The 21,948-nt window shown below is 39.9% G+C and overlaps 1 protein-coding gene across 1 annotated transcript; it reads left to right on the forward strand.

Annotated features, from left to right (window-relative positions):
- Window positions 1-13,953: 13,953 nt before the first annotated feature.
- Window positions 13,954-19,334, forward strand: pth4 (parathyroid hormone 4). The gene is made up of 3 exons (XM_084929125.1): window positions 13,954-14,063; window positions 16,169-16,257; window positions 16,557-19,334. Exons 2-3 carry the CDS (start codon window positions 16,172-16,174, stop codon window positions 16,816-16,818), a joined length of 348 nt encoding a protein of 115 aa, XP_084785251.1. The 5' UTR covers window positions 13,954-14,063; window positions 16,169-16,171; the 3' UTR covers window positions 16,819-19,334.
- The last annotated feature ends 2,614 nt before the right edge of the window (window positions 19,335-21,948 follow it).

Below are 21,948 nucleotides of genomic sequence, written 5' to 3' on the forward strand. Positions count from 1 at the left end.
AAGGGGCCGTGGTCCGTGAAGGCACGCCCACCTTTGTCCAAATTGACTTCCCAACCCCTCTGCGAGAAAAACCTCAGAAAGTAAGCTCCATGTAGTTGTAGTCAGTACAGAGACGGACCAAATCACAAAGTAAGCTCTGACCTCCCAGACTCAAGGTCAAAGACTTTAAGCTTAATTTGAAGTCCTGCATTGAATCGTCACAAACCCCAGAGCGGCCATCTTTGCTTTTACTAGCTGAGCTGCTCACGTTGGACTCTGAACAACAGTTACTTTTACTTTAAAGCAGGAAGAAGGGAACTGAGCTGTAAAAATGAGAAAACGCCATGTACACTGGCAGAATACCAGCCATTGCATTAGCATTGTGATCGCACTAGATACAATCACAGCCTATTACATTTGGTTCAACAGAGGCATTAACAGAGTGCTAATCAATGGGTTTTACAGTGTATGCACAGCAAACACAGGCGACAGAGAGAGAAAGAATCGTGGGACAAGTCTAACTTCTTTATTGAAAATCTTATTCTGGGGCAAAGTTGAAAAATGACTTTTTAAGCTTTTTTTTTCAAAATAAATGCCCATGTAAGGGCTTGCAGGATAACGAGTTCTGTGAGTTGCTTCAAGAAAGACTTTGGTACCACCGAGTAGACCAATCCTGTGTCGTGCACATCAGGATGGAGTATGGATTCAGTGCTGTACTCTAAGTCAAGCTTTAGGTAATCTTAGTGTTGCTGTAAGTCTTTGAGCCCTCGTCCAAAATTGTCACAAGGCGTGGTCTGGTTAGCTCTAAAATTTAGCGCTCCGCCCAAACCAGGTTAGACTGAATGTATTTGAGCCCACAGCGACTTGGCTTTGTGTTCAGGACTCGGTCACTGGTTAAACTGATAAAGGTGAGGCTTCACTTTGTAGAGTTAATATTTATTACAGCATCCAGGAACAGCAGGAGCTTTATGAATTTACTTGAGGCGTTAATGTGCATGGTTACATATTGGGGGTAAAGGGGGACTTGTCTGTAAGAACCCTAAGAAGTTTCAGTCCGGCCCTGGACCACAGTTTGTTTGTTGTTGTGGTCATGAAATTCAGATCTTGGAGGAGGCGGAGCCTGTGGAGGGACACAGCTGCAGCTGTGGAGGTCATCACCGTTTTATATGCGACTAACAGCTTTCAGAAACTGTTTCCGGGAAGAGAGAAGGAACTTAAGAGCTCTGGTGACATCACTTCCTCTTCCCGACACGTGTCCGTTGGCTGTAAACGAGACACGCCCTCCAAACGATGACGTGTTTCCTCTTTGTTTTGTCTAACTGCTCAACACCTGCACTCCTCCTTAGAGTCAGTACAGTGTAAATATTGTCAAATAAGTGAATGAAGTGTACCTGCTGTCTGTGTCGGTGACAGGAAATGGGAGAGGGGGCAATCAGCCAATCATCACCCAGCAAAGCTTTAAGAATGTTCTGCCAAAGTCGTCTTTTTCTTCTGCACAACTTTGTCACCGCCTCCCCTTGCCTCGCTTCTCCTCCCTCCTGTCTGGATAAGAGTGCCCCCCCCCCCCACCCCGTGCTCTCGCCATCGCCTCACTGTGGCCGCGGTGGTCATGTGTTGGACTGCTTGGACTGGTTGCCCCTCACGTCTCATGCCAGCTGCACAAGCAGAGCCATGCAATCAGAGACTCTGCGGCGGCCTGTTTGTGCTACTGGTTTCAGCCACGTCGCAAACAAAAAAACAGTCCGGACGAGACTCAGCAGACTGAAAATCCTCACCTGGATTTAGTTTTTCGAAAGTTCATTTCTGGACTAGATAAGATCTCATTTTGCCACAGATCTTCTTTTTTTTTTTTCTTCCCTCATTAGGACTTCTGTATGGAGAAGGAACTCACGTCTTATCCGGTCACTGTTGCATTTTGACTGCGTTGCTTCTTCTTCTTCAGAGCACTGCCTTTTTTCACAACAGGAAATCTTTAAAGAACCTTCACAACCACATCAAACGTTAACAAAGAAAAAAAAGGGGTTCAGTCGAACTGGAATATCACAGCTGGAAAAGTCATAACCATTTAACATATATATCTATATATTTATATAGTATATCTATGTATTTATATCTAATATATATTTGTATGTATATGTGTATTAGATATAAATACATAGATGTATAAGGTTTCTCAGTTGAACTTCATTGCAAAAAACACTGAAAGTTTTTTTCTGTAATTACTATGATACACAGTAATAGGCGTTGGTGTTATTTTTGTATAAACATAATATCATCTATGTGGCATGCATGACATATATACAAAATTTGGTGGTTTAAAGCAATATGTCCAACCTGGTGCGATTGGTTTCCGTCGTGTTCTGTGTATCCTAAAATCACTCTGTACGGGAAAAAAAGATTAAAAAAAAAAAAAAAAACAAACAAACAAAAAAAAGAGAAACTGCATTTGGATAAAACTAACTGTTCAGTATATGTGTTCAATGTTCTGTGTTCTGCATGTTTTAGTATGGAATGAAACATCCCAAATGTTGACTTGTTTTCCAAATGAATCTCAGTTACGCGCCCCCCAACACATGCAGCATTACACACACACACGGGTATGTGCACTGTGAGGTGAAACACTGAGGAAATTAAAACTGTGCGACTTCTGGTGGATGGATTGATGAAAGATGAAGGTTCTTCTTTTTTTTTTCATCATCTCATTTAACACATAAGTCCACTCATCACGTCTCTCCTCTCCTTATTCTCTTTCATATCACACAAACACTCACTTTTACAGACTCTCCTGAACTCATCACCCTCTTGTGTGCAGTAAGAGGAGGAGGAGGGAGGAAGGTGATGGCAATTAAACAGGCCTGAAACATTCAGCATGATGTGGTTCAGGTGGGCGTCCATTCATTCCACCGATCACATTCATCGATCCATTATCCTCCTGAATCTCTCTACAGGCTACGCTGGACAGAAAAATGAGGATAATGGAGTCATCATGTGATATGATTTAGGGATTTGAACTGTTTTTTTTAGCTGTGAAATGTGGGCTCTGCCTTGTTTCCCCATTTTCATTTACCCTCCATGTAATACAAAGAAAAACAGCCACGTTCCATATTTTAGTGTTAAAATCTCAAGCGGCACCTAATTGTGTCGAGCGGCGTGCAAAATGCCATAACGTTTCCTGTTTGAAGACACAAAATAAATCCTTTAGTCCTTCAGTTTCCACAAAAGAGAACGACATTTTACTTCAAGCCTACATTAATAAACAGCTGCAGCTTAGATACAAACAATTATGGACTCAATGTTTATTTGAGATTTTTTTTTTTGTTTTTATCAGGCTGTAGAATTTAGCATCACAGTGGAAAGGACTGCGTTAAAGTGCATGAAGCATGAAATCTGACAGCAGGGTCACTGACAGGATTAAAGCAACACTGAGGTCATGAACACAATTCAGCCCCCAGCGCAAGCAAAGATAAAATGTTTGTCTCTAATTATTTTGATCCTTATTAAGTCTGCAACTCTGTTATCAGCGTTCTGTTTCTCAACATCATCGAGTAAACTTGAAACTTGACATTAATGCCTAAAAGTAGTGAAATGTACAAGTTTCAAACTGCATTTCTTCCTTTCTTGTAAAACAGTTTATGTGTCCAAGTTGTAATACTTTTCAGCTTTAGTTGAATTAATATGAATCAAAACAATGTTAAAAAGTGCTTTACAAAAAACATGTGATGCGACGACATTAAACAAAGATAAAAATCCCAAAATTCAACCGTGCTCTATCATCACAGCTGACCAGTGTTGGTTATCTGGTCGGCTGCTTTGGTCCAGACTAGAATATTGGAGTAACCGTTGGATGCTCTGTCAGAACTGAAATCTCTGCACAAACATTCGTGACTCTCGGACAGGGAATCTTCTCCCTCTGGGATAAAGGAACACCGTGATAGATGAGGGAGCCTGGCTGGCTTCATGGCGTCCACAGATCTGGTCGGCCACAGTGGCGATCAGACTCCCTAAAAGAAAAATCCTTCACACTGACTTTCCCTTCAGTGCTAACACGAGGGTGACATTTTAGTGAAATATCTGGACACTTTATTGGACGGACAGACATGGAGTTTTGCACAAAACATTTGGTGTCCCCCTTTGAATGAGGTGTAACAGCTTTGGTGGTCCTTTAGCTTTCCATCGGCTGAAACGCAGAGGTCGTGACCTCTGTGTTTTCGGTCCTGTCTGCTAGACTCTGAGCCGCAGTGGTGGTTTGTTGTTTGAGCCAAAATAAAACATCCTGTGCTTCCCTGAGTGAGTGTGTTCGTGTGGATGTATTGGCTCGACAAAGGTGTGTTTCCTCAGTGCGTGTGTGTGTGTCACCTTCCCTGTTGTTCACTCCCATCCTGTCCGTTCCTGTCAGACACCCTCCTCCTGTTTGCTTCAATCTATGCAACAGAATCCTTCAGTTCGCCTCCAGTGGTTCATCCGGTTTCTCTCCCTCGCGCTCTCACTCTGTCCGCTCGTCTCCGTCTTTTATCTGCTTTTTGTGTTCCAGTTCTTTGTACAGACAGAACCACGACACCACCTGTACACTGATATATGTCTGTGTGTGTGTGTGTGTGTGCGCACGTGTGTGTGTGTTTGTGTACAGCAGCTGTGTGCACACAGATGCACATACACACGCGCACACGTTTTCTTTACTCTTTTGTAAAATATGAACATGTGGAATGCCTTGGTCTTAGTGTCATGTCGTTTGAACTTAAGCTGAACAAAAGATGATAATCAAGCAACTGAGTACAAGTTGTTACATAAAGATATATATATATATAATATATAAATATATATATATATATAAATATATACAAATCTATACACATAAAATAAAGCCATTGAAATTTGAAATAAAGCTGTGTCAACTTGTGATTTTATTTTATTTTGTCAGATTTTGAATGTCAGGTTTTTTAAAAATAAAACTAGACCTGAACCTGCTGGAGGGATGAAAACCAGACTGTTTTGTAAGAGCTGTTATTTACAGATGTCCCCTTAATGCATCACACGAAGGCGATCATAAAAAGCACCGCAGGGGTCATAAAACCTGAGTGAGTTTGCATCTTTCCACATCTGATTGCCTTCTCTTAACCTCAGTGGCTTTTAGATAAACAACTACTCACTACTGTATACAGTGTTTATCATTTCACATCGCTGCCTGCATGAAAGTCTCTACAAATTAGAGGTTTACATGAGGTCATCGTTGAAGCAAAAGCATTTGTGCATTTATCTCTGAGTGCGCATGTGTGTATTTCAGTGTGTGCGCAGATTTATGTGCTTTTGCGACCATAACAGTCTCAAAGGTTTAGTCCATCAGAGTTGCCGTTGTAAAAGCTGGAACTGTTTGGCTGGTCTGCCCCTTCAAAGGCCTATTTGAAGGCAACACTTGGTTTTAGAGATAATGGTTGGGCTAGGTTGGAGTAATGGTGCATACACAGACTCAGGGGTATTTATTAATCCTGGGAGAAGATAGAAAAGGGAATCTCAATATATAAAACAAAAATGAATAAAAGCAGTCAAAGTGATGTGTTAAATTAGAATTAAATATTAGAAATACTACATGGATAGTACAGAAAAGTAAAATTAGTCCAGGTATCACAAGAAGGAGTTATAAAGTTTGATGGCCGCAGGCAGGAATGACTTCCTGTGGCCTTGAATTCATCTTTTGCTGAACAAAGTCTACGGAAATCAACCTGACTTCATTCATGTTTAAACCTTGGAGAAAAATTTGGGTCACAAAACTCTTTTAGCAGAGACTCTCCCAAAGACTGGATTCACCTGATGCCACAGACAGTGACTGACTCTTTATGTCCAAAATAATCCAAGGTCCACAGAGAAGCGTTGTTGCCAAGATTAAGCAGTATTAATTTTTTGCAATAAATGCAAACATTACCTAACTAAACTAAAAATAAGGATTTCAAAGACTAACTAAGGATTGTGTGAGATAAGGAGCAGCAGAGGTGGAAAGAGTACTAAAATATTTTACTCAAGTAAAAGTATTATTACCTGTCTAAAAATGTACTCAAGTAAAAGTAAAAAGTAGCTCATTTAAAATGTACTCAGAGTAAAAGTTACATAGTTACTTTTCTGTCAGCAGGAGGACAGCCGCTTCTGAGTAGTGCAAAAAAAGACAGTGGGATATAAATCTCAAAGTAGTTCTTTTTTAGTGAAAAGAAAAACTTTACAAATTAAAGTGCAGTGGCAGTTAAACTGCAAGTCTATACATGAAAATGGATAATGGTCACCAAACCAATCAACCAAACTGTCAGGTATCACAGTGTTTTCAATACAAAACCATATGATTCTTTCACATGAGAATGTGTTCTAAACTGTCAAATAAGAGAACAAGTACTGAACTGAACGGCAGCTGCTTTAAAAATGTTTTTTAATTTTTTAAACTTGGCCCTGCCCTACTGTACCTCTAGATTAAAGTTCCTTTGTATCCATCCTAGAGTGTTACTCTCTGAACTTCCTGTTAATTTTGAGGAGCAGTTGATTTTCAAAGTTAGTAGAGTTCATCCTTGCTCACTTTGCAGTGAACAGTAGTCCAGCACAGCTAAAGAAACGCTCGAAGGCAGCTGAGGCAGGCAGGCCAGTGTTAAGTTTGAGAGAAAGTTTTTTGACGTCCCTAATAAGACATCAATGCATTACATAGCTACCGCTGGTAAATTATACCAATATACCTCGTGTTTTGTTTTATTGGACAGTAACAGGCTAGTTAACGGGAGGTTGCAAGTGCTAATTAACAAGTAACAGAAGTCAGCTGTCTTTGACTAATCTAAGGTAAGTGAGCGCTCTGTTATTCTTTTGCCTGCAGTGTGAACATATGTGGGTTAAGTAAGAAAGTAGCCGCTTCTGTCTTTAATTTAACTATTTTTTTAAATAAATTATTATTATTAACAAACAGGAAAAACGTAGGCAAACACATTTTCTTTTGGCAATTTACCAACCCAGTAAAAAAAATGTAAGTTGCGTGGACAACAACGTGCCCGATTACAGCAAGTTGCTAGTACCAACCAACGTTATCTGTGTTCTTCACAGATGTCTTAACTTAATGTGATTAATTTGAACACAGCCTTTTTGCTACCATAACGGTACGAGTTGTATTTAACTTACCTCTACATGCTTGCGCAGGTTTGATGTGGAATTTTTAAAAGCTGCTAACTCGGTCTCTCTGGGCAAACACAGCTTACACTGCATAATAAAGCTGTTGCCTTTCTTGCACTTGAAGCCGAAATGGTCCCTTAAATACGGCCAGGGGAGTTCAGGGTCAGCAGAATTCGACGGGGCTTCTTTTTTCGCTGGATCCGTAACACCGATGTCAGACTCCATCTTTAACGTGACCTTAGCGCCAATTTGTTCTACTACCCATCATTCCCTGCAGTATTTCCGAAGCGCAATGGGTTTTTTTTATTTTTAATTTACTCAGTAACGGGTGTGATTGAAAACGTAGCGAACTACAATACTTTTTTAAAAATATACTTAAGTAAAAGTAAAATTACAGACTTGAAAAATGACTTTAAAAAGTACAAATACACAAAAAAAACTACTTAATTACAGTAACGCAAGTAAATGTAATTCGTTACTTTCCACCTCTGAGGAGCAGTGTCTGTAGAGGTCTTGATCTTGTGAGGTCAAAGACTGTGTCTTCCTGCTCCAGCAACTAGTGATGGGATTTCCGGCTCTTTTTAGAGAACCGGCTAACCGAATTTCCCAGAGGAACCCACCCGAGGGATTAATAAAGTTTTATCTTATCTTATCTTATCTTTTGGCTCGACTCACTAAAAAGAGCCGGCTCTTTCGGCTCCCAACCGGCTCTTCGGGTTGTTTTGTTGCTTTAATTAATTTATTATTAACAATAATATAAAATTATGCACAAAAGGAATTACTAATGTAAAAAAAAGTGGTTTTATTTATATATGTTTATATATAAATATTTACAGTGGCCCCTAGAGACGAAGCACGTACAAACTCCAAAACACATTTCTAGCGTTAACTGAACTTCCAAAACAGAGCTACCTAGATCACTTAAATTACACAATTGAAAACATATGTGTATGGTTTGTGTATTTATACACAAGCACTCATATATATTCAAATAATTTTAAAAAAAAAGTTCATTTACCTGTTACTACCACAAACCAAATCCGGTCGTTGGTACTTGCTGGCTTGTGTAGCCACTAGGTAACAAAAGCTCAACACTGCGCCTAGCATCCTGGAGCACTTCTGTTGTGTTTTGTACGTGTTTTGAAGTTTGTACGTGCTTTGTCTCTAGGGGCCACCATAAATATGCTTTTATTTATTCACTCCACAGTGGAGTACACAGTCCGGGGCGCTACACATATAATACAAAAACCAACTAGTCACAGTTCAACTTTTAACTATTTAAGTTTTCATCTTTTTCCTTTTAAACAAATTTAAAGTGAAACAACACAAAACACTACAAACCACAACACAATTAAATATAAATTAAAATATGAAAACAAAAAGAAGATGCACGTTCTCTGTCATATGGGTCTGCATGAATAAACTTTCTGAATCCTTTATCATCCACAACTGAAAATAGTTGTGGATGATTACTATACCTTTCTAATGTGACGTTGTTGTCCCTGGCTCTTTCTCTCTCTCTCCCTCCCGCTCTGTTCCTGTGCTACTGCGAGTGCAACTACCGCCCCTCCCCCCTCTGCCCAGCGCAAAGCACAAGGCTCGCGTGCCGAGTGAAGCGGAAAAAAAGTGCGAGAGAGAGGGACAGAAAAGGAAAAAAAGCCCCACGGCTCGCGATAAGGAGTCAGCTCGCGGCGTTCACTTCAAAGACCCGGCTCTAAGAGCCATTTCGTTTGCCACCGACACATCACTACCAGCCACAGCCTCCAGGTAGCATCACTTACCTTTATCTCCTTTTCCAGCCACTAGGTGGGGCACATGTAATCATTTTTGGCACCTACTGTGTGATTAAACTTTTCTTTTATGTAGACAAAGGAAGAAAATAAAAGCTGGGAGAAAAGTGAGGAAAAACAAGTCAGGGTGCACTCTTCCACCAGTTCGGAGTTAGGGGCAAATGTTCACAGATTTTCAGTGAAGCTTCACTTCACTTCGGTCTGAATGCATAATAATGGTTTGACAGTTAGGTGTTGGTCAAACCCAGGTTAGGAATGGATTATTGATTCTCAAAGATGGCTAAATCAACATGTGTATATTTGCTCCTGGCCAGTAACACAGAGTGGAGCAGGGAGCAGTCACTGCAGGGGAAACACCAAGCTTATCCCAGCTGCCACAGGGCGACTGGCGGGGTACAGCTTGGACAGGTCACCCATCTGTTGCCGGGCTCCTATTGAATAAAATTATCAAACAACTGATTGGCACTTGATAGTGCCTTCCACATAGACATTTATAGATGCAGCTTCCTAACCAAATCAGCTGATGATTTTGAGGCTTAGAAAAACAAACAAACAAAAAAAAACCCAATAGTAACGTCATGGTAACAATGCGATTTGTCTTTAAGAGAATTCATAGTTGTTGACCAATGCAGGTACATTAGACACCGTGTATTGGCTGCTCATGCTTTTCATAAACGTTAAAAAGGTGTTGCATTTAAAGTGTTTTGATGTAGTGCTTTTCATTATGCAGGTGTGTATCCTTTTGGCTCTGTTCTTTGAGACCTGAGTGATTCAAGGACCGAGAGACAAAAATGCCAAGAGAAAGATCTTGTGCACATTGCCCGAGGCCGTGCCAGTTGCATGTGACACTTGAATGTTATTGACGGACTTCCACTTACAGTTAGATTACTCTGTAGATTTTAAATCAAGCAATCAAGATGTGATTGAGGTGCAGACCATCAGCTTTAATTTGAGGGTTTTAATAAAAGTATTGCACAGACTGTTTTGTTTTTTTTATAAACAAAACAGTATAAACTGTATAAACCTGTTTATACGGTTGGGGAAACCTGCAGTCAGCTGAGACTGAAGAAGTCACTTGGATGAGTGACGAAACGTTTCTCCCACTGAAAACTCTACGTCCAGATGAACAGAATCAACCTTTTAGGATTTACTTACCTGAATGATTGAGCATGCATCAAGACAGTAAGAAGGACAGAATCAAGATGTTTGCTCATGTTGTGACTGTAATGAACGCTGCTGCCTCTATGGGGCGTTACTGAGCAGTCCTAATGTATTTTACTGTATGTTACTCAGCAGATGAATTTAGTGTTGCAGTGTCTTAAACCTGCTGTTTGGTGGTTCATGAGCAACACTCAGCTGCTCAATACAACACTGCCCCCATGTGGATACAGGTTGCTTTACAGTTGAGGATATCATCCCAAACGATGGGGCACAGCCACTGCATGTTGAAATATTGGTTGTTATGTTTTTTTGTTTTTTTTAGGGAGAAATAAATAAACAGTTTACTGTTGCTATCAGCGCCAATCATTATTTAACTAAAAATTACATCTTTTTTTATTATTAATAATTTTTCTGAGGTGGTGTGTCGCAAAAAGTTTGAGAAAAGCTGGTGTGTTATGGCCCACGGTAATTCTCCTTCTCTCTTCCATGTGGCCCATAATTTGTCCATTTGTATTTCCTGGTGCCTTTTCCTGAACAACTACACCAAGGATCTCCTCTGCTGCTTAAAGAGCCTGCAGGCTGTGAGTGAAGGTGGCTGTGATTTGATGGGACGAGCTTACTGCTGTGTGCGTCTGAGCCAAAAACACTTTAAAGGACCTTATAAATGACCCTTTTAAGGTCCTTTGCTTGGGCGCATTGTTTTTTCCTTCTGTCTGTTCTAGAAGTGGAAACTTATCTTCACCATCAGGATGCGACTGACATGCAGACTTTTAGCTTTAACTGACGGCTTTAACAAAAGTATTGCATAAACTTTTTAGGAGTTACACTCTTGTTTATACATATAGTCTCACATTTTCAGATGCTCAAAAGTAATTGGACAAATATACAATTTTACAACCCCACTTCCAAAAACGCTGGGACGCTCTGTAAACTGTAAAAACAAAATGCAACCCCTTTTTTATTTACAACTGAACAAAGAAAACACATCACATTTTTAAAATGAGAATGTGTACAGTAAAGCTAAACCCCACTATGCAGATTAGCATTATCTTGTCAAAACATGCAAGGACTTCCCTGGAAACGCTGTCGTCTGGGAACTGTGTATAAACACAGTTCCTTTATCAGGTATCTGTAGTAGCTTAAACAACATTCAGCCCAGACTGAAATACAGCACAACTAAAACTAAAGAGGACAGGAGATTTATAGAAGCACCTCGAGGCGAGGAGTGCTCTACTGAAGGAAATCTGGTTTGCTGAGTCAGAGACTTCCTTTAAGTTGTCTTAAAACTTTCACAGGAAAGTGTTCCCTGATTTTACTCATGCTTGAACTTCTCTGTCTCGATTTCTTTTAAGAATCTGTAACTTTTATTGTGCTTCACTGGTATTTATAGACCTTATCTGAACATTGTGGTTCACGACAGAATTTTACACATTTCTGTAGATTCCTCTTTTATTTTGAAAGGATAACTTTCTGTGTTTGTTTGTTTGTTTTTACTTTGTCTTTTTCTATTTTTTTTACTCTCATCGGTTTCTCCTGTTCTCACTCTGCTGTCTGTTCTTTTTTTCTGCCTTGGTGGATTCATTGTTTTTGGGTTTGTTTGTTATTTTTCCTGTTTAATATTTTTCTGCAGCCTTGAATCATCTTAGTATCAAATCGCCTCCCCCCCGCATTTGGATCCTTGTTGGAACTGCTGCAAACCTTTGATTCATGCGAGAATCAAAGACAGAGAATTTGGTAAACCACTGTTAGTGCGTAACAGCCAAGCAACTGGTATGATCCCCAGGTCATGGTTTTTGTTGTATGAGCTCTATCTCATATATCCGTCATAGTGACTGTGAGACCAGCAGATATCAGAATACTTTATTTATCCCAAAGGAAATTATGTAATCAGTTATCTGTACAACTGATTACCAGAAAATTACCAATTTCAGTAATGTGTTGGACAGTGAGACATCTTAAAAGTGCCTCATTGGTACAAAACAGACACAGGAACGGCAGAGCAGACCTTGTGCAAATTAAACACGCCCAAAAGACACTACAAAACTGTAGTGTCTTAATTCCAGGTTAATACTTCAGGGCAGTAGATGCAGTGGGAGTAGGAATGGGAATTGATAAGAATTCCAAATCCAATACTGACATCAGTTATTATTGCGATTCTCTTAGATTCTCATTAGCTCCACTTTGAGTCACCACCATCTCTTAGCAGCACATCAAAGACATTCATGTAAATTAATTACAAGCTTTGTGTTCAAATGTTTGTGCAAGTTGGAGGTAGTTCCCTTCATTGTTGTGATCAGTGTTGGGGGTCGTTATTACACATGTTACACAGAATGCCTGAAATGCCTTTTCATATAATTACCATTTAACAATATTAACCTATGGGCTACAGTCCCACACACCAACACAAGTCCCTGTGAGGACACACCACATGATCTTTGTCTTAGTATTTTAGGTATCAACACAAAGCAAAGATGAAAACCAGCACAGTGACTTAAAAACGTTAACTGCAGTGATTCTACTGTAGAAACATGAACAGGTGGAAACAGAGGCTGCACCCTGACTGCTAATCTCTGCTGTTGTTACTGTGGAAGTTCAGGGTCTGGCTGCTGCGATGGGGTCAACATTCACAGCATCACTCTGGGTTTCTGGCTAGCTTAGCATTAGCATGCTGTCTGTGCAGGTGCTTGGAAAGAGTTGTGTTAGCAGTATAATGCAGCTGTTTCTGTTCTAGATGCAGTTTTCACTTTACCAACGTGCTCTCATCCTTATCTGTTGTACGAACATCTGTTTACTGGATGCTATGTAGAATAGATACACTGCATATATCCTGGAAAGATCACTATCACATAGCCACTGGCTTAAATTCAAAATCACCAATTAACCTGCATGCATGCCTTTTTAAGGAAGCCCGAGTACCCGAAGAGAACCTGCACAGACACGCCGCACAGGCCTCGGCTGGCCAGTGGATTCAAACCCAGGCAACAGTGCTAATCCACTGTGAAAGTTTAACAATGAGTCTTCTATATAAAACAGAATTTGAGTATTGGGTTTGGACGTGAGTCGTGTAAACACTCACTTCCTGCTGTGAGAAATTAACCTCCATCGGGTTGATTAGTTTCTTGTCTCTTGGTTTCTTTCACCCTCACGACTCCTCCCTTGCTGTCCGTCTCTGAGTTTCTTCAGACTGCCATCATTTACTCCTTAATGACCTAAATCACTTCTTCTCGCTCCCATCTCTCCACCCACGAGCCTCTGATGGCAGCCCACATTTCTCGCTGAGGGAAACTCGCCCTGCATGATGTTGTCACGACGACTGCATTTCTAATGGCGACTGCGGCGCCACCACAGCAACCAGTGACTCCAGTTTGTTTGGGTTCATTAGTGACGGTGGTCATAATGTGGAGAAGAGCTCCAGGCGACAAACATCTTAACTGCAGACAGATCATTTAGCAAAGTTTAGAGCTGAACTGGCAGACGGTTTGCTGACGCTCGCGTCATTCACGCTGACTCATTCCTCTCCGTGTCTTCACCCTCAACATCAATACAACCATTCAGCCCCATTTCTTCCCCCCATTGTTAGCCAGCGTGAGTCTGCAAGAGGAACCAGAGGGGATTAGACGAGAAAATAGAAAAATGATAATCCCTCAATTGAATTTCATCCTCCTTTTGAAAACACCTGCTTATGTAAAGAGCATGTATAAGTGTGTAAACCTCCTCCACTGTCACACTGGGGATCAAATTATTAACATGAATAAGCCCCAAAAAATGCTTCATGTTTTTTCTCACTCTTCAGACGCAAAGATCACATGTCAGAGATGATGGTGCTGACGTTTGTTTCAGGAGCAAATCAAACCATTTTCAATTAAGAGAGTGGGAGGTCTGAGTAAAGTGTGTGTCCGTGTGTGTGTGACGGAGAGGGCTTTATAAAAGGTCTCGAGGTTGAATCTGAAGTCAGTTTAGTGTCTAATCGTCCGAAGGACTGCAGTCGCAAACACGGGCAATGTAAGTACCTCTTTAAGAGTCGGATTACTTTAAAGAAGCTTTTAGTTAATTTTTTTTTCATATGATAGTTTTGTAGTTTTTAATTTAATTTTTTTGTACTTAAATGTTGCTGGTATTTATTTTTTCTGTGTCAGTCAAACAGTTAAAAGTTAATTGAACTTTATAAAATTGAAATTGATATGAAATCCAGATTCATTTAAAGAAAACTGAAGCAGTTTCTTGTTGTGGACAGACCGACCCAATGGGGACGAAACAGACAATATCGGAAACGTTTGCATGCTCGTTTTACGTGTTTTTTCTTTTTTGTGTGTTGAGGCCCAGATGGAGTAGGATCCATCAGCTTGATTTGTCTTTGACTTTGGGAGATCATTAGCTCATCAAGACTTACCCATCACACCTTTCTCTGCATACAGCCGATCTTCCAGCTTTGTGAAAAGTTTGTAGTTTGCTTCGAGGCAGAAAACAGCTGCTGTGTTCATTCTGGATTCTGATGCTGGGGAAAAAATGAATGGCTGCAGAGGAATCAGATGTGTGGAGAACTCTTTGTTGTTTGTGGGTTCACAGAATTATCTCTTTGTGAGGTAGTGGAAGATAATTTGGTTGCATCCACTAATGAAACCAAAAATATCCTCCAACACTTGGAATCAGATTCATCCAGATTGTCCACATCATCAAACATTAAAACACAAACAAAACCTTCATAAACGATGCTTTGTGTTCATATTCTACAAGCACATTTATTTCTGGTATTTTTCAGGCTGATTACTGTGCTTTTATATTTACAGGAAATGAAAGAAAAGCAGATGTAAATAGCATATTCTGTAAATATAAGTTGTTCTTCTTAGCAGACACCTAAAGTAGTATCTTATATTTTCTGTATTGTTATATTTCAGTAACTTGCATAACTCAGTGGTTCCATAAGAAGTGGTCAGGACCTGGTAATAGGTTAAAGGTCTGTTGGCAGCTATCTAAATAGGGCAAGGACTGCGTTACAGGTTATTATTTAGCAGTTTATTTGAAGACAAGTTTTTAAACTCTAATCAGAAAATACGATAAGCTTAAATGGGAGGTTTATTCTCATGCAAAAGTCTTTGCATGTTCCCATGTTCTCTTTTCATTCAGAAGAACTTGTTAACTTTAATTTTAGCTGCATTTCTGTCTGCTGATTATCTTTGAGTTTCAGTAGGGATGAATCCACAGATCAGCACGTCTCTTATTGAGTGCCACTTTTCTCATGAGACTCATGGGCTCCTGATTTGAGAGCCAATCAAAAGCTTGGACATTGTCTCAGTATGTGGATCGTGGGGATTGGGGATAAAAATGTGGCGCAGTCGCTGAATAGACTTGGGCACCTAATCATAGCCACAAGAAAAACGCACTCACTCGCTCACACGTACACCGCTGAACTAAACATTTCCACAGTTTACCTAACACACAAGCACGAGAACACAAATGTCAGATGCAGTCTGACATTTATGTGATGTCATACTGCATCACTCCATATAGTGCAGCTAACCGCTGCGAGTGGGCATTGTGTTCCTGCGCGCTCTGTGCAGGCCTAAAACACACCGAGTATTTCCAGCAGCGCTAAAGTGTCTGAGGTGCTCTGTTTCCTGCTGTGTGCTGCATGTCAGAGGAGACCACTGTGGAAAATGCCCATAAACGATTCTCCTGCAGTTCATGTGTGAAAACGACTCATCTCTGCTGAAGAAAATTTCATTTTCCTCAGTTTGTTGAGCCTGTGCTCCTTTTGCCTGGGAACCGGTGGATGATTTTTATCCATAAGAAAGAAAAATGTTTCCAATAAATAAATAAAGTAAATGGGCTGGTTCTTATAGCACTTTTCAACTCTACCTAAGCTCTCAAAGTGCTTTATGTAGCATGTCTCATTCACCCATCCACACACACATATATACAAGCACTGTTTTCTATGTCGGGATGGGTTTTTTTAATCTAACATTCCCATAGATGAACCCATCAAAGGCAACTCAGGGTTCAGTATCACCAACCTTCAGCAATAGCTGATGTGCATTCAGAACGTTTGTTTTTTGCCTTTCGTATGAGAGGTTTTAATGTGTTTTGTCTTGGCTGCTGTTTTCATGCAGAAGATGCAGACGTCCCACAGGCCTGTGCAGTGGCTCGCTGTCATGCTTCTTGTCATTGTTACAACAGTCCAGGGCCAACAAAGCGACAGGTGGGCTCACTGTTCCCAATTTATTTCAGAGTTTATGAATAACAACTATTACTTATTTATTACGCATTTTCTGTTTTTGGTGTCACTTTGAATCTAAAACAGTTTTCACTCATTTAAAATGTATTCATGTGCTGAGAGATGAATGGACCCTGTTTGCTGTGCTGCGTTTGCGGCTCTGATTTTGTTTCCATAAATGAATCCGTGTGTTGGATAGAACATGTCATTGATGGTTGCTGCATGAACTTCGAGACTGTGCGCTGACCAGCAGCTGCTTCCTGCTGTCTGTTTTCTTTCTGCAGTCGCCGAGCTGTGACCGAACACCAGCTGATGCACGACCGTGGCCGAACCATCCAGAGTCTCAAGAGACTCTTCTGGCTGTCCAGCGCAATTGAGGGTCTCCACACAGCACAGACCCACTCTGCTGCTTTCAGCCCCACAAAGGTCTTAAACCTGGCTCTGAATCCAGAGCTGATCCCTGATGATGGAAACCCCCAGAATGCCCGAGTCAGGAGCCTCCTGAGAGACTTCTTTAATCTGTACCTGTCAAACGGAGACGACTAACAATGCACAGAAGCAAAACATGAAGCTGAACATATATAAAAAATTTATTGTATCAATTGTTTGAATAATAAAATGCACAAAAAGCACAACTACAAAATCATCCCGAGTGCCCAAAGCACCCATTCAGCTGCAGATGTGTCTCAAGTGTTTAAAAGCAGCTGTAAGTTTAAGTTTAGTTAATAGAGCTGCATGAAAGTGTACCAGTGGGTATAGTGGTAAGGTTTCAATGTATGACTGCATACGTCTATATGACTGCAAAGGCTTTAAAAAATATTTATTGGGGTTTTTTGATGTTGTTGTTTTTTAATCATGACTGAATATCACACGTTAAGGGAAACACGACAAATTATCTAGAAAACGAATATAAAACTTGTGGGTTATTGCAGACTTTTTTCAATATCCAGCTTTAGTTTTAGGACCAGCATATTCATGTGTTTGAAAGCCGTCATTTAGACAGTTTCATAACTGCAGATGATGCCTGGAAAACCCAAAGTCACAACAGACCTAACTGTGACAGATAAAAGATACATGATTTAGTCTGTTATATATTTATTCATGGAAAAATAAGCTTTTTTTGTTCAGATATTTCTTAAAAAGTCATACTTATACTAAAATGGACAGTTTAATTTGTGACGTTCTTTTTTTGACCATTTTCCTACAGCTGGTTACCTGGTTAAGTTGAATAGGCTTACTTTTTGTAAACGAAATGCTGTAACCCTTTAGTTTTCAATTTTGGGAAAAAAATGACCACCTGGTAACAGCAAGCATAAATATTTAAAAGACTGTATGCAGATTTTTCCTGTATAAATTCTTTGAATTATAAACACATCACCCCCGATATATAAAAGCTATAATACGTGACCCAGCTCTGCTACATATTTTAGCTCTCATTCTTGTCCATCAAATGCAAATATACAAATTTTTGATTCGGCAGAAAGATGGCGAAAGTATGAAGCCCAGAAAAAAGTGTGGGACAGAGACACTTTGAGAACTGGCACAAAGGCATGTAGCAGTTTTAAAGAACCTGATCTGGATGAGAACCAAAATTTATTGGGTTCTTTTAAATAGTTTTTATGTGATTTTGCTGGCAGAGAAGCAGCATGGGATTCCCAAATACATTTGGGAGAAAACAACGCTCCTACTTCAACAAAACTTAAATTGCGTAAATTGGTTAATTTGGTTTTTTTTTTAAAATACCCTCTTCAATGTCCACTTTATAACATAAAAATAGCATTTTAATTATGTTATCTTCTTGTAATGTTAAAAGGTCCTTGAAGCATTAGACTGAACATATTTACATACCTGCAGCTATGCCTTTCCCACACCTCAGTAGTGCTTTTTATCATTAACTGAAATGTTTTCAGGTTGGTCTCTTTTGTCCTTTATTGTGCTGCTTTTAGCAAATTTGCCTGATGCCCAACAGTGTTGTTGATTTTTTGGAGGTGTCCGTTGCTCTGCATCCTACAGCTGCCTATAGCATCCCTCTCTGCACAGTTTTTGCAGGGAGTCTAACCTGAACTTAACACGCATCGTAGCACTGTGTGCTATGATACGTTCTGAAAAGAGAACCCGAGAAAGTAAATGCAGAGGTAACAGCAAGCTTTAAGTCGAACAGAGTAACAGAAAAATTGAAAAAACTAAGCTGAACACATATTGAGAACGCAGCCAGTCTGACAAAAGCAAAGTCAAAACTATTGAAAACCACACAGAGGGACGCAGACTACAAGGAGACCACAGAGATTTAAGAGGTGCCCTTGAATGTAAGCATCTCCATCCAACGATTACAAAAAGTCCTATTGTCCAATGAGTATTATACAGTAACCAAGACCCAGACAAAGATGTGCTGCCTAACAAAACAAGGATGTGGCTGCAGGTGAAGACCATGTTATATGTACAGCAGAAAAGGCAATAGAGAGTTATGTTCAATTACAGCAGCATGGTCTGATTTAACTCCTATACTGAAAGCTGACTGAGGATTTTGACTTTCAGCCTTTTCAGTGAATTCATGTTACAAAGTGAATGATTACAGACACAAAAAAGCCTGCAATACAGGAAGGAATGAGGGGCTTTAAGCTGCAGTTACTACATTCAAGAAGACTGATGCAACTGTGTAAGAGGGAGAGGAAAGGAGGGAAATGATGACACCTTTAGATCTTATTGCAAATATTTGAAATCATTTGCATTTGGCTTTGTGCAACTTTTATGCAGCTGTCAGCATGTTGGAAAATGTGCATGGTCATTGTGCTTTTCTTGGCTGCGTTAGACCAGTGCTTTGTGTAAAATAAAATCAGTGCGTTGTGGTTGGTTCAGTTGTGAAAATGCAAAACTGTGTTAAGTTTAACATGTCATATAGTGCAGCTTGAATTTACCCAGAGTCTCAGTAACATTTACAAATTTGTGTGATCAGTGTATAAAGAAATGTGCAAGTATGTATGCAACACTAATCTGAATGACTGCAATTTTACCTTGTGAATATTTATATTAAACTAAGTGGTGCACAGTTGTACACACGGTCACGGTCTGTGTCAGCTTACTGCTTAAAGGGGACTCATTATGCTTTGTCGCATCAATCAGTGTCGCAGACTTTACCTGAATCTGAGCAGAGAGCAAAGAGTTCATCCTGTTCAACCTGCTAACCTGGTTCAGGTTTTTCCTGGTACCAGGAAACCAGGGATTGTGCATTGTTTCAGGGCTGTGCAGTTAGTGTTAGATGTTATCTGGTCAAGTCTAATCTGTCTTTCTTGTTCCCGAGTGTAACCTGTTGTTTGCACCTTGTCACAAACCCTCTGTATTTCTGTATCTAATCTCATGATTAGAGACTTTTACAATGATAAAGGAACCTCCTCGCGAGTGTTCTTGACTCGGTTACAGGTGTGAAGGGTTTTTCTTAACCCAGGAAAGAGTTCAGGAATCATCCACTTTAGGTGTCTTCTGTGGTCTCTGAGGCATTTTGCATTCAACACCTCTTTGGGCCTCATATTGACAGCTCAATTAACTCCAGATATCTGTTAAATTTGTCATGGAATAATAAGGGAATGTGTAATTACTTTGCCTCTGAGAACGGGAGAGTATGTTTCAAAATTTGGATTGCCTCTATTACCCCAGTCCTTGCTGACCTGCATTTGCTCTCTGTCAAATACCAAATTGAGTTAAAAATTCTGTTGCTTACCTTTAAAATCATAAACAATACTGCACCGTGCTACCTCATTGAAGTCCTTAGTGCCTATATCCCTAGGAGAGCCCTAAGATCATCGGGACAATTCCTCTTAGTGCAGCCTAGATCCCGGCTAAAGACCAGAGGTGACTGTGCTTTTGCCCTAGCAGCCCCGAGCCTCTGGAACAATCTTCCTGCTGCAATTCGCACCTCTGATTCCATCTATTCATTTAAATCTCAGTTAAAAACGTACCTGTTTGACCGAGCGTTTTCAGTTAGTTAGTGCACATCTCCTGTATTTTACCCTGATGTTATTTATCTTTTACTAATGTTCCCCTGTATAAATACCCCCACCTTATATTTATGAATACCCAGTAATTTTATCTCCTAAACTATGCTCTAATGTTTTATTTCTTATTTTGTCTGTACTTTTGTACTCTGTTATAGCCTTTTATCTTATATCTTATGTTTTAACCTTGTTGTGAAGCACTTTGGTGTACCTTCAGTTTTAAGTGTGCTATATAAATAAAGTCGTATTGTATTGTATTGTATTGTAATTCTTTCTAACATCTTTATGGTTAGATTTAAAATCCACTGTTATTGTGTACAGAAGCAAAATTAAGAAAATTGTGTCACATGTTCCTTCCATCCTAATCAAATCTAATCAGCTGCAGTTTTGTTCCAATAACCATTGAAATTAAGATAAATTTATGTAATTCTTCAAAATACCTATTATAAATACCCAAGGGCATTTCAAGATGGCTGTTGAGTAGCAGTACTTGCGCTGGGACGTTGGGTCAGTGAAGCCTGTGTAATCTCTGTGAGACAAAGGTTCATGTGATAAACTGTGCTGATGTTCCAGATGTGGTCAGCGCTGGCTTTCAGCACAGACACTCCAGTTACCTGTTGCTCAGATCTGTTCTTTATAAGGGAGAGACACTCATTTGCTTTAAAGAGAGAGACAGGCGTGCAGCTTGTTGAGCTGAGCCTTGATGCAGCTCCAACAAGTGCTTTAGCACAGGCGTATAAGAGAAGTATAAGTAGGATTTCTTTGAATACTGAATCATGTAAAGCTACTCTGGAGTCCAAAAATGAAAAGAATATGCAGCTGGAGATGAGCTGAAATAAACTTGGCATCATTTGATAAGCCTGGACTTTTACTGCTACAGAACTGAGGAGAAAAGTTTGAGTCTGGATTTGAAAATCTGCACTTAGCCACCCTGGCGACCTTGGACTGGAGGTTTGTGCCAAAGGAGAAGAGCTCTGTGGCCAAATGCTGTATCCTCAAAGGAGTTTAGTTACTGAATCCAGGGACAGTTAAGAGCCCAGCGTGAAGGGTGTGATGGTGTATGTTGAGTAATAGGGCTGGAAATGTCAGGGGAAAGATAATCCGATTAGGACCTTGAAGGTCAGGAGGAAGATTCTGAAATCAGGTCTGGCTTATATTGCAAAGACACCCGGACAGGAGAATTATGATCTAACTTTTTGGATAACAACTGCTGCACTTTGAACTTCCTGAAGACCACTTGTTGCTGTCAATCAGTTCTGGGTGTAATAAAGTCGGGTGCAAGGTTTGCAGCATCTGAAGTGGATGAGAGAAACTAAATCAGGGCTGTGTTATCTAAACAAAGAAGAAAAGACAGCTAGATAATATTATTTTTGAGGTAAAATCTCAAAACTTCTCTTGAGGCCAAATACAAAAGGTTTTCTGTGTTTTTAAGTGCTATTTTTTTGGTTGTGAGGATTAAAAAAAAACTGTTGTTGTTTTTTTCATTATCAGATAATGATTGATTTATTGCAGCTTGGGTATGAGAAGCCTTTAAATCCATGTTAAAAAAGCTTCAAACCTTAAACTATCAGAGCTTAGTTACTAAAATACATTCTTTGTAGCACTGACCCAAAGTCCTTGTCAAAGCAAGTCTCACCACTGTCAGCAAGTCCATTTTTTAAATAATCTTCAAATCTCAAATTACTTG

Source organism: Perissodus microlepis, chromosome 5 (genome assembly GCF_051167445.1).
Source record: "Perissodus microlepis isolate ML-2025 ecotype Zambia chromosome 5, ASM5116744v1, whole genome shotgun sequence".
Taxonomy (NCBI): Eukaryota; Metazoa; Chordata; class Actinopteri; order Cichliformes; family Cichlidae; genus Perissodus; species Perissodus microlepis.

What these genes read in the sequence shown, in the direction of transcription:
- pth4 (XM_084929125.1), top strand. Translation starts at nt 16,172, where the DNA reads ATGCAGACGTCCCACAGGCCTGTGCAGTGGCTCGCTGTCATGCTTCTT. An exon ending in CAGGGCCAACAAAGCGACAG is followed by an intron (nt 16,258 to 16,556) that starts GTGGGCTCACTG and finishes TTCTTTCTGCAG; the next exon opens with TCGCCGAGCTGTGACCGAAC.